This window comes from Phyllostomus hastatus, unplaced genomic scaffold (genome assembly GCF_019186645.2).
Source record: "Phyllostomus hastatus isolate PE091 unplaced genomic scaffold, TTU_PhHast_1.1 phas_contig_150, whole genome shotgun sequence".
Taxonomy (NCBI): domain Eukaryota; kingdom Metazoa; phylum Chordata; class Mammalia; order Chiroptera; family Phyllostomidae; genus Phyllostomus; species Phyllostomus hastatus.
The window spans coordinates 2,583,019-2,596,010 of NW_025333611.1; the positions used below are offsets into that span (position 1 = coordinate 2,583,019).

A 12,992-nucleotide genomic window follows, 5' to 3' on the forward strand; every position below is an offset into this window, starting at 1 on the left:
CAAAGGGTCACAGGTTCGATTCCCAGTCAGGGCACATGCCTAGGTTGCAGGCTAGATCCCCAGTTGGGGGTGCAGGAGAGGCAACCACACATTGATGTTTCCCTCTTTTTATTCCCCCCCCTCCCCTCTTTAAAAATAAATGGATTTTTTTTAAAGGCCTGAAAAGATCTGAATATGGCCACAAGAGGTCACTGGAGGACAGGCCAGAGCCCACCATCACAGAAATGTGCCTTGTGTAAAATGCCTGTGCAGACCCCAGAGCAGGCCTGGTATGGTTAAGGAAGTGGGGGAAAGTATATCAAAAAACAAAAACGCAAGGCCTTTCCCTGGGAGATATGGGAAGGGCATCAAGAAGGCACAGCTAGGCACAACTCCAAGTCGCTGAGACCAGGGGACACACCAGGCGACACAGTCACTAGGCCCCTTTTGTCCGAGAGCTGAGCCCAGAGTGGGAGACCAAGGTCAGCGGGGACCTCTGAGAAGTCGCCAGGACTTCAGAGAAGCTCCACTCCGGCGGGCTGAGTGAACGGAGGGTGAGCATGGGAGATTTCTGTTAGGGACTTAGTAAACCCTACTTTTCACTTCCCTCCCTTAACCACTGAAAGCCGATTTATAAACATAGATCAGAAAACAGAAATGCCAATGCTTGGAAAGAATCCATATGCATAAATAAATGTCCACTGTATTTAGAAGGCAGTGACACTCTTCCCAGTCTCATGTTCTCTTTTTCTCATAATGTGCAGCAGCAGCAGCAGCAGGCAGAAAGATCTCTCCAAGGTTGCTCCAAAGCCCGTGGGAGTGAATGTTCCGGTAGACCTGGGGCTCTGCTGACGGGGCCCCCGCCACTTGGGAGCAACGCTGGTACCAGGCCCGGTCGCCTCTGTACCACTCGTTGGTAGTCTGGTTGGTGGCGGCCAGGTACAGAGCAAAGCACAGAAAGCCTCCCAAGAGGAAGCTCAGCATCACGACAAAGCCCAGCAGGAAGACAATCCTCGGGAAGGTCAGGAACAGGTCCTGGGGACAGAGAAGAGGCAGCACGTCAGGCAGCAGGGCTCCGAGATAAGTCAGGATCGGCACCCGCCAGCCCCGGGCTTGTCCGCCAAACCGTCACAGCTGCCTGCCCCGCTCACCCGCCTGCGTGCACATCCGACCCACTGAGCACAGTCAGACCCACACACGGCACTGACCGACAGACAGCCCGGGAAGGTGCCCCAGTGTATACGGAGTTCACTATGGGGCCAACAAAGTGTGCGCACTGCAGGAGAAGGGTGCTGTGCAGTCAGCTACTCATAAAAGAAACGGAGAAATAAATGCAGATCTTAATTCAGCAAAATAAAGTCCAGACAGACAGAAGAGATCACTCTCTTTCCAAACGAAGCGACCACAGAGATACAGGTACAGGGGTATTCACTGTACAGTGGCACTGGTTTTAACAGCCCTGCCTCCCCAAATACACAAGTTAAATGTCCGTCCATGAAGAGGGTCAACCCCGGGACAGTCTAACTGTGGGATAACAAGGAGCCATTCAAACGAGTCCAATGTCTAGGTGCTAGTTCGGATAGTAGTTGGCGACACGCTGCCCAGTGTGGAGAGCACGAGAGGTTCCAGCACAGCGCAGCGCAGTGCGGCCCCACCCGTGCAAACACCAGAACGGCTCTCCGGACACGCAGGGCAACACACACACACAGAGGAGGAAAGCCCGATGTGCACACACCAGGCTGCAAGCGTGGTTGCCTCTGGGCAGTGAAGTGTTGCGAGGGAGGGGTGTGTAGTTTTCACTTCATTTTCAAGATGTTTTAAATTTTCTTCCCAGTTTTGAAATATAAATGGACATAACGTTGTGAAAGTCTAAGGCACATAACAATGAAAAACACAATGAATATATGTGTGTGTGTGTATATTTATATACATCTATACACATGTATCGAAATGATTACCACAATAAGGTTAGCTAAAGCATCAGTGTGGGGTTGCCTCTCATGCCCTGCCCACCAGGGACCTGGCCGGCAGCCCAGCCATGTGCCCTATATTGGAAACTGAACTAGGGACCCTTTGGTTTTCAAGCAGGAGCTCAATTCATCGAGCCACATCAGCCAGGAGAAATACAATTTTTAAAAAGGGCACTCCAGCCTTGGCACACGCCTGGGATGATGGCCAGGTGCCCAGTAGGGGGCGCACAAGAGGCAACCACACACTGATGTTTCTCTCCTTTCTCCCTCTCTTCCCCTCTCTCTAAAAATAAATAAAATCTTTAAAAAATAAAAATAATTTAAAAAATAAAATAAATAAAAGGAGCATGCCATATTTCTCTATCAAACTAGAGGCGGTGCTTCCCGCCCCAGCAGTGGGCTTTGAAAGCAACCTGACAATAGATGTTAATGGGAAAAGACTTGTAAGTATTGATGATCTTTGACCCAGTATTTACATTTTTTAGAATCTACCCAAAACAAAGTCCTAAACACAGAACTGAAACCATACGCACAGTGTGCCCATTGCCAGGGGAAAGTGCACTTCGCCAACACAGACAGCTGGCGACCACCACCTTAGCAGGTCAGCCCGGGCTTCCCGGACCCGGGCTCCGCCTGACGGGATGCAACAGGAAACACGCCTCTCTACGGAGGAAGCATTTCCGCCAGGAAAAACCTCACCTGAACCTAACCAAAGCTCTAGAGTTAACTTCCAGTTTTCACTGGTATCAGGAAGCAGAGAAAGATGAGGTGGCACCAACAGGAAAGAGACAAACCTGGAACACGGGACACTCTATAACAATAGGCAGCGAGACTATTAAACACCCATGAAGCTTAAAAAGGGGGGGCACTGTTTTAAACTAAACAAACACACCCAAATGTGATGCTTAACAATGAAGTGAACTCTGGTTCAAGGAGGCAACAGCTAGGAGGACTAGAATAAAATGCAACAAGAGCTGGCGAGGACGTGGAGAAACTAGATCCTTTACACACTGCTGGGGGGACCCTTTGCACACTGCTGGTGCAACTGCTTTGGAAAAGTCTGGCAGTTCCTCAAATGATTACAAATAGAGTTACCATATGACCCTGCAATTCTACTCATAAGTGTAACTCAAGAGAAATGAGAACCTATGCCCACATGAAAACCTGTACACAAATGTTCATAGCAGCTTTATTAAAAAAAGAAAAAAAAAAAGTGAAAACACCCACAACTGATGAATGGAATAAAATGTAGCATATCCACACAACAGGATATTTTCCGTCTGTAACCAGAAATGAAGTACTGATTCACGCTGCAACATGGGTGAACCTTAAGAACAGTAGGCTCCGTGGAAGGAGCCAGCCCAAAGGCCACACATGGTGTGATGCCATTCATGTAAAGGGTGCAGAAGAGGGAAATCCACAGAGACGGACAGCAGGGTAGTGGCTGCCATGACGGGACAGCATGGTATGGGCTTCTTTCTGGGTGGCAAAATATTCTGAAATCAGTGGTGACGGTTACACAACTCGGCATGTACTAACACCATGAATCATATACTTCAAAAGGGTGAATTTCATGGTAGGTGAATTACTAATTTTAAAAGATTTTATATCAACTTTTTTATTGATTTGAGAGAGAGGAAGGGAGGGAAGGAGGGAGGAAGAAATAAACACACACCAACTGTTGCTCCGCTTACTTCCACATCCACCGGCTGACTCCTATGTGGGGCCTGAAGGGGCGCAAAACCACAGCCTTGGCGTATGGGGACGATGCTCTCACCCATTGAGCTACCCAGCCAGGGCCTATATATCCATTTCTTAAAAAGGAATGGCTTCATGTTTTTAATGGGAAAAGAGGCGTGTTTTTTCCAAGGCTGAAACCAGAAGACAGAAGCTTACAGCCCACAACACAGTTACCTGAACAAGCAGGAAGATGTCGATAACCTGGGCGTGTCCAAGGTCGTCGATGCGAGTCTCCAGGTGCAAGCCGGACAGCACCACCACCCGGACCAGCAACGTGGTGCTCACGAGGGCCACGGCAGCCGCTGACGCGGTCAGCGTCAGGAGGTAGATGAGGAAGTACCTGGCGTTCCAGGCCCCGATGCAGTTGTTCACCCACACACAGTGGTGGTCGAAACGGTGCACACACCGGTCACACACACCTGCACGGCAACAGAAAGCCGCACGCCCGAGTTGGTGCCTGACGAGACAGACAGTGACACCACGCACACCTACGGGCTGTCCCACGAACGGGCTGCTGGCCGTGGGAGCGGGGGAAACGGCAGCTGCTGGGGCTGCAGTGTCCGTACAGCCGCCGCCAGCCCAGCCTGCTGTGGCTGGTGGGCACTTGATGTGCGGCCACGAGAAACACTCGAGAGAACGCTCGCTGACGTCCATACACTTACAGTGGTTTTTCAGTGTGTGCAGTCCTCCTACTGAGTTCAATGTGGACAACACTGGGATGGAAGGAGTTAGTGAATTTACTTAACTTGGGCAGTTTCAAACAAACGCTTCTGCTTCAAAGGCCAATCAGTTCTTCTGATAAACCGCTGTGTCAACGCACATGTGGATGTTACAGAAAACGACACGTTGGTGCTGGCTGCGTTCATGAAGAACTGTCAAGACTGTTCGGGACAGCTCGGGTAAGTGAGCCTGCTTCTCCAACGGCGAACTTTATGATGACTAACCGCAGACCCCGAATTTCCGATGAAAATTTAGTGTCTGCATGAGAGGTGCCGAAACCTCTCTGAACCTACATCAAAAACTTACTACAAAAATGAGACTATAAACTATCCCATAAATGCTTTCTAAAATACAACTACATGTTAAAATAGAATTTTAAAATATTTCATTCATTTATTTTCAGAGAGCAGAAGGGAGAAAGAGAGGGAGAGAAACCCCAATGTGTGGCTGCCCCTTGTGCGCCCCCTGCTGGGCACCTGGCTTGCAACCAAGGCACGTGCCCTGGCTGGGAATCCACCAGCGACCCTCAGCTCCACAGGCCAGCACTCAATCCAGTGAGCCACACCAGCCAGGGCAAAATAGTATTTTAGATATGTTAGGCTGAATAAGTTATGAGAATAAAATTAATTTCACCTATTTCTTTTTACTTTTATAGTATAGCTACTAGAAAATTTAAACCACGTATGCGGCCCAAACTGTGTTTTTGTTGGACGGCACCAGTCTAGCACGGTGGTAACTCCCCAGAACAGGCTCTGCCCGACGGGGGTCTGCAAGCACCACGTCCTGCGGAAACACCCCTTGGGCAGGACGCTCAGCCACGGGGCCGAGGAAGGGCTGTCCCGCCCAGCACGGACAGTTGCCCACTAGGCAAGAACACAAGACCTCACCTCCCGCCATCTGAAAGAGGCCCCTCTCGGGCCTCTGCCAGCAGGGGCTGCCCCGCGTCTGGCAGTCAAACGGCCCTTGCAGACGACGCCCACTCGCAGTCTGCTGCGGGAAGGTGGAGCGCGGCCGCGGGGCCACACTTACTGCAGTGCTTGGACCGTGCTGGCTTCCGTAAGTCACACGTAGGGCACCGCGCATCCTTTGGAAACATGACCTCATCAAACTCGTACACTTGAAGAAGCAATAACTCGTTTGCTTTTGTTACGGTACCTGGAAAAAGTAAGGACACAGGTAATACAGGATATTCACGAAGTCTGTCCTGACACAGCACAATGAAGCATTGCTATATTTAATGTTTGAATTCATTTTATAGTTTTTCACAGCTTTAATGAAATGCAATTCAAAAAACCAATTTGCCCACTTACACCGCACCATTCGGTGGTTTTTAGTACATCACAGAGTTGTAAACACGGCCAGTTTCATCACAACTTTCACCGCCGCAGAAAAAGCAGCCCTGCAGCGGTCAGCACCCATTCCTCCCTACGCCCCAACCTCCGGCGGCCACGGATCAACACGTCTGTCTGCACGGATGTGCTCTCCTGGACACTCTGCACAGACAGAAGCACACGGTGCGGCCGCTGGTGTCTGGCTCTTCACTGACACACTGTTTCCCAGGTTCATCTGTGTTGTAGCAGGTACATAAGGACTTCATTCCTTCTTATTGCTGAACGATAGTCCCCTCAACAGGCATACCACATTCTATTGCAATATTCAGCAGTTGGTGGACATTTAACACTTCAAGGACAGAAAAGGTTAAAATTACAAGAATGGGGGAAAAAACAAGCAAATGTCAATCAAAAGAAAGACAATAGAATAATATTAATATTAGACAAAAGAGACTTGAAAGCAATTACCAGTGACAGAGGCTCATTATATATTGAAAAAAGTTTCAAGGGAAGAAATAATACTAATTCTAAACTTAATGTATCTACTAAGAATTACATGTAGAAATTATACTAAGAATTGTACTAAGAAATAATATATACACACACAAATACACAAACAGTAGGTTCAAAATATGTGAAGCAAAATTGTACAAAAAGAAATCTCTCAAGTTTACTATCGGAATGAGATAATACCTCTCACCAAAAAATTAGTATGACTATAAAAGACATGAACATAATAAACTTGATGTAATGAACTTACACGGTTCTCTATATCCAAGAACATGGGCCATTTACAAAAACTATATGCCCAGCCATAGTGCAAATATCAATAAAATTTTCAAAAGAAATACTATCCTTCAGACCTGGCTGGTGTGGCTCAGTGGACTGAGCGCCGGCCTGTGAACCAAAGCATCGCCTGTTCGATTCCCAGCCAGGGCACGTGCCCGGGTTGTGGGCCAGGTCCCCTGTGGGGGGTGTGCGAGAGGCAACCACACATTGATGCTTCTCTCCCTCTTTTACCCCCTCCCTTCCCCTCTGTCTAAAATAAATAAATAAAATCTTAAAAAAAAAAAAAGAAACACTATCCTTCAGAACATAAGCTCTCTGTAAAATACAATTAAGTGGAAGTATAAAAAATTAAACTAGCCCTAGCCAGTGTGGCTCAGCTGGGTAGAGCATCGTCCTGTAAACTGAAAGGCCATGGGTTCGAGTCCAGGCAGGGCACATGCCTACACTGCAGGTACAGTCCCTGGTCAGAGTGCATACAGGAGGCAGCTGTGTCTCTCTCTCCCTTCCCGTCTCTCTAAAAATCAAGAAGCATGTCCTCCGGTGAGGACAAAAAATAAAATAAATAAAAATAGAGAAGTAACTAAAAAATTTACAAGGAAAAACTTTCAAATGCTCTAAATGACCCATGGGTCAAAGAAGGAAGGAAAAATAAAATTACAACACACTGAAAATGGAAAGATTATGCAAATACTAAGCAGCAAATCTGTTGTGAAGTCCCTCGCGGGAGCACTGCGTGTTTGCAGCACCATCAGTAAGACTGACAGCGGAGCTGGTTCTGCCTAGAGCCTCAACGTACCAGGGTCGGTCACAGAACTTAGGGTGAAAAACGCCAGGTTTACAGTCAGCAGCAGGTAGGGCAGAAGCAAGTAGCACAAGGAGAAGCCCAGGTCTCGGCAGTAGCCAAACACTTCGCAGGTGTACTCGGTATAAACCATCCCTTGCAAGGTGAGGTGCAGGACAACGAAGATGTAGTTCCTGAAAAGACAAGGCACACGGCTTGCTCCTGGGGCTCTCCCGAGAGGAGATCATGCTGTCCCGGGGAAAGTCAACCGAGGGCCCCCCGCTTCCTCTGGGCTTCGAGAACAGTAAGAATTACATGAGGAACTACGTGAGACATTCGGCATAGTGCCTAAAACATAGTGAGTTCTCAATAAATGTTATCTATTATTTTTATCAGCTGTCTTGGGAATTGAGATCTCTGTATCTGAATATACTTCTTTGTATGGAAATGCGTGTCAGTGTTCTCCCACTCTCCAAACACTTCTGTTTGAAAGCAGACGTGCCCCACGCCCGGAGAGAAAGGGCAGGTCATCCGCGAGAGCAGGCTCTGAGCCCAGACGCCCCGTCCTTGGTGGCGCTCCTCTCCGTGTCACACTGGAGACCACAGGAGCCTCCTGGGGCTGCGGAATAGCACCAATTACCAGTCAAAACAGAAAGGAAGACATTACTTAAACTTAAATATAAATACCGTGTGTGAAAGAGGTAATGGACCAAACTTAGCATCGCTCTCTGAAGGCATTCCGGAATTATATAGGAAAATACCTAAAACAAAGGAAAAGAGAAACATTCAGTTTCGTTTTTCATTCTCCCCCCTCCCCCCGGCTCCGGCCGAATCAGAGGCTTCTTGTCCAGCCGACAACACTGGTGATACTGTGCCCTGCACACGGGCAGAGAAGAGATTTAAGAGCGTAAAGAGGACAGCTCCCCTCAGCTGGCCTTCCTTTGAGGTCAGCTCCTCCATCTTCCACCCTGACCTCCATGAAGGCGCCACGTCAGGGTCTTCAAGTCACGGGAGCGGAGCAGAGCAGCTGGGTCAGGTGATGCTCAGGTGAGTGCCGCTCCTTTCCCTGCCCTGGGCTCCGTCCTACGTTCCGGCGTCCACCTCCAGGTCACTGGCCATTAGGCCAGGTCCCTCCCAAGCCAAGCCCTTCCCAAGGACTGTACACCCCAGTTTTGTTCCCTTTGACTCCTGAAGGAGCGGGGGCAGCCCGATGCTCAGCTTTCTGCTCCTGTACGCCCCAGTTTCACCCATCACTGCCCCTCCAAGAGGACACTGCTCAAATCCACGCCCAATTAAAGGCATCAGATCCAGAGAAAAAGAGCCAACCTTAGGAACACTACCTTCTGCCCTGGCTGGTGTGGCTCAGTGGATTGAGTGCTGGCCGGTTGGATTCCAGGTCTCCAGTAAGGGGGTTGTGAGAGGCAACCACACACTGATGTTTCTCTCCCTCTCTTTTTCCCTCCCTTCCCCTCTCTTTAAAGATAAACAAAATTTTTAATTAAGAAAAAAAAAAGATTGCTACCTTTTCTCAAAGCATCAATACAAGATTACTTTAAACAATAAGGAAAAAACACATTAAGAGTTTGCAGTACACGACAATTGCCACAATTGAAAGAGCGAGCGAGCACACGAATAAAAAAGGCGCCTCTTGCTTGTCCCATCGGGAACACCGGTGAGCCTTCTGAACGGGTGACATTTACAACCCCGGGGGTCTCCAAGCAGCACTGTTACCTGTGTGCCTCCCCTGACCAGGCCTCTCAGGTAACTGGTTCTGGAGCAGACGCAGATCGTGGCGCCACCAACCAGCACCGCAGCCAAGTAGAACAGGAAGAGAACCAGGAAGTCCATCCTAGGGCTACAAAGGAACAGAAAGAATGTGACTACGCCGAGGGATTCATTCCATGGCTCCTGTCTTCAGACTTCAGCTCCCTAAATGGTTCCCGAAACAAAATGCGCCAGCCTGTACGCACACGGCCTCTTCCGCCAGGCCCCCGGCAGGCCTGAGCTCCCTCCCCTGCACAAGTCCCCTAATTAAACCCGTGTGGTCCGCTCTGGGGCATCTCCTATCTGCAAATTCCAAACTAAGGCGGGGAAAATATGCAAAAGGCATCCACCTTCCCTCCCCCAGCAACAAATCATTCTCTTACTTCCTTAAACATATACAAAAATCCACACAGATGTTGACACAGAGCGTAGCCTAAAGAATGTGCGGGCAACGCCATTGGAACAAGCACCCCCTACAGGCGGTGGAGGGCCCAGCACAGGCATCCCGTCTATGAAGGGACGTGAGAACAGGGGTCTGTATTAAGACACTGGAGATGCTGACTTTTGGCCTTAGCAAATAGGACTCTGGGCCTGACTTCCCATTACGATGACAGAACTAGGAACTGTTCACGGGGTGAGACAGAAGAAACGAACAGCAGCAATTCTCACGACGTGGTTCGGGGTCCCCGGCCTACATATGGCTCTTTTTCGGACCGTTTTCGGCGGGCGGCTCGGACATTCCTCCTGCCAGCATTCACGGGGAATTCCAACGGCATCTCCTCTTGCGCAGAGGCAGGCGCCCGGACCAGGAGGGGACACCCAAGGCTGCAGGAGACATGGCTCCTCCAGGCGGCTGAGTCTGGCTGCAAAGACAGATCAAGTCAGCACTCACGTAAGACGACTCGCGAAATAGGAGTCGGGGGAGGAATACACGGAGGAGGAGAATTTGAAACTCGGGGGATGCGAGACCCCGCAGGGCGAATGGGGTTATAAGACTTCTGGAGAAGAAGCTAACTGGGGAAAAAATAAGCTGGGAGCCAGGTGTCGGCGCCGGGGACCGACAGAAGGGTCTCTCCGAAGCCCCTTTCCAGCCTAGGACCCCGGCAGGTGGGCCGAGCAGGTGGGCCCCTTTCCTGGGGGCCAAAACCTGAAGTGGGGGGCGGGGCTCAGGAGGCTGGGAGGTTATTTGGGGTTGAAGAAGGCTGCGGCCTCCCACACACCAGTGCGCGGGGCGGTCAGACGAACAGACAGACGGACGGACATTCTTGGCCTGCTGGGGAACCTGAGCGCCCGGCGGAGGACGCCTTACCTCTAAAGGCGACCCCAAAGCCGGAGCGCCGCACCGGCGCCTCCAGGGCGCGCCCCCCGACTTCCGTCGGGTTCGTGACGTCACACGCGGCGCTCTCGGCCGGGCCGGCTTCCGGCGGAAGTGTGGGATCCCGGGACCGGGTGGGAGCTGCGCTTAGTGTTCTGCTGTTGCAAAGGCGTCCCGAGTTGCGCGACTGGGGGCCTCGGGACTGCGGGGCAGCCTGACGCGGGAAGGTCCAACTCGAGAGCGCGGTTGCCGGGCAGCCTAGGAAAAGACCGGCCTGCGTCTGCGGCGGGCCGGCAGCCGGCGGCGGGCGGCGGCCCCGGTAGAGCCGAGCGGGGACCCCGGCAGTCCAGGGCAGGCACCCGCTGTGCCTTCCGCCGAACATTTTGCTTTCCCCACCGTTGGGATCTTTGCTCCTGCTGTCCCGGAACAGCTCTGAACATTCTGCCCCTGGGAGCAGTGACAATTGCCTGACGACAAATCTGGAGGATAAGAAGGAAAGCTGTTTCATGATGGTTGAACCTGGGGGGAGAGGAGCTGCTTCCAAACATAGCCCTGAGAAGGCCCCTGTGGCGTGTTCCTCTGCCCTGAACGCCTCTGCGGCCGCTGAATAGACTGGTGTCTATTCTTGCACCTCTGAAAACCTGTCTCACCGAGCCAGGCCCGCCCTCCCTTTGAGGGGAAATGTCTGATCTCCAAACACTGGCCTTAAACTCATCTTTTCCTGGCTGGCTTTGCTGCCTGCCCCCGTAGCTTTTTCTTTTTTAAAAAAACTCACCGAGTTGGGCACCTTCTGATACATTGTGTGCAAGGCCTTCATGGACTTGTAGACAGGGAATTGGGAAAAAAAAAACAATAGATGCGATGACATCAGGGAAGACTGGTCATGGATGGAGCTCATCACATCCCGAGTGAGCTGGATTCGTCCGTGTCTCCAGCTCACCCTTCACCCTGCTGGTCAGCTCTGAGCTGCTGTTGCAAAGGCGTCCCGAGTTGCGCGACTGGGGGCCTCGGGACTGCGGGGCAGCCTGACGCGGGAAGGTCCAACTCGAGAGCGCGGTTGCCGGGCAGCCTAGGAAAAGATCGGCCTGCGTCTGCGGCGGGCCGGCAGCCGGCGGCGGGAGATTAAGTCTTTTGAGTTAGATCTTTTTTTTTGCTTATATACACAGAACTTTATTTTTACCCCCATTCATATGTTTCTGGTTGGTTTCACTTGAGACTGACTAACCAAGTCTTGGTTTGATCACCTGTGTTATATTGCGCTGGGTTGACTTTCTTTAACTTTTTTAACTTTGTGAAAGTAATACAATATTATGTTCTCGTAAAAGAGATTCGGGAAGCCCTCAGCGTATACAGGCACTGTCTGCAGGTGCCTCCACAGTGGGATCTGGGGAGGCCTCCCCGGGACACCCCACTGTCTGCCGTGCTGTTAGAACACACAGACTGAAAATGCAGTGGCTTTGGTGGGAAATAAGTTGATTTCTCTCACATGCAATAGTCCAGAAGCAGGTGGGAAGTCCAGGGGCGGCAGGCAGCTTTGCTCCAGGAGGTCCACGAGATCATACAGAACCCAGACTCTTCCTGTCTTGTCATGCCACCGCTAGGCAGAGCTTCTCCAACTTTCTCTCTTCACAGTACCCTTAAGTGACTTAAGACATTTTTTGCAGAGCTCCTAGCTAAAATAAATATCTAACAATCCCATCTATTAAATAATTAGCCTCAGGCAAGTTCACAAGTGTCACACCCTAACATCCTGGTGTCCCTTGCACACTGCATAACTGATCAAACTTTAAAATCAGGTTGGAAACCACCGTTCATTTCCTGCTCCACGTAGATGTTCTAGAGGCACTCGCTTTCTCAACTCAAGCTAGCATTTTGTGTTCGACAGCAATTTTGCTTTGTTTCCTCAAAATTTAAGGAATTCCACAGCACCCCTACGAGTTCGTAGTGGCACCCCAGAGCACATTGTGCGGCTATGGGAGCTATGGGACTAGGGTTTTACCTCCCCACCTTCCAGCCCCGGAGAAATGGTGAAGGAGGAAGGAAAGATTCATTCATTTTAGGAAAGAAACTCAAATGTGGCACTTAGCCTTTCCTGCTCAGATCCCACTGGCCAGGACTTAGTCACGTGGCCATGCCTGGCTCCAAGGGGTGCTTGGAACTGCAGTCTCTGGCTGTGTTGCCATGTGCTCAGCTAACACTTGGGAGGTTGTTACTGCTAAAAGGAAGAAATGATCTGTGGCTCAGTGGATTGAGTGCTGGTGTGCAAATCAAAGGGTTGCAGGTTCGATTCCTAGTCAGTGCATGTGGCTGGATTGTGGGCTGGATCCCTGGTGGGGGGTGCACGAGAGGCAGCCACACATTGACGTTTCTCACCCTCCCTTTCCCTCTCTCTAAAAGTAAATAAAGTCTTTAAAAATAAAAGGAAGAAAATATTATTCTCTCACATTCTGGATATTAATTCTTTGATATAAATTCCAAGTATTTTCTCCTTGATGTCACTTGTCTATTACCTTTGTTTATAGTGTCTTTGTCATACCAAGGTTGCAAGTTCTGAAGTACTCATATTAGCTTTTTCTTTTGTGGTTTGTTTTTGTACTTATTTA

At 50.2% G+C, this 12,992-nt stretch overlaps 1 protein-coding gene across 5 annotated transcripts; it reads right to left on the bottom strand.

Moving 5' to 3' along the window:
* Positions 1-637: 637 nt before the first annotated feature.
* ZDHHC4 (zinc finger DHHC-type palmitoyltransferase 4) lies at positions 638-10,444 on the bottom strand. Of its 5 annotated transcripts, none has more exons than XM_045821226.1 (8): positions 10,384-10,444; positions 9,789-9,937; positions 9,042-9,165; positions 7,998-8,071; positions 7,326-7,504; positions 5,439-5,564; positions 3,864-4,108; positions 638-1,014 (listed from the first exon to the last, which is right to left on the bottom strand). In XM_045821226.1, exons 2-8 carry the CDS (start codon positions 9,848-9,850, stop codon positions 715-717), a joined length of 1,110 nt encoding a protein of 369 aa, XP_045677182.1. In that variant the 5' UTR covers positions 9,851-9,937; positions 10,384-10,444; the 3' UTR covers positions 638-714. The 5 variants fall into 5 exon arrangements, with proteins under 5 accessions (XP_045677182.1, XP_045677173.1, XP_045677190.1 ...); XM_045821217.1 differs by having other exon boundaries at positions 9,744-9,937; XM_045821234.1 differs by lacking the exon at positions 10,384-10,444 and having other exon boundaries at positions 9,770-9,905.
* Positions 10,445-12,992: the final 2,548 nt, after the last annotated feature.

Coding starts and splice junctions, on each gene's coding strand:
- ZDHHC4 (XM_045821217.1), bottom strand. CDS start 9,850: ATGCCGTTGGAATTCCCCGTGAATGCTGGCAGGAGGAATGTCCGAGCC. Junction 9,166..9,743: donor CGGGGACCCCGAACCACGTC/GTGAGAATTGCT, acceptor GTTCCTTTGTAG/CCCTAGGATGGACTTCCTGG. Junction 8,072..9,041: donor TGGTCAGGGGAGGCACACAG/GTAACAGTGCTG, acceptor CCTTTGTTTTAG/GTATTTTCCTATATAATTCC.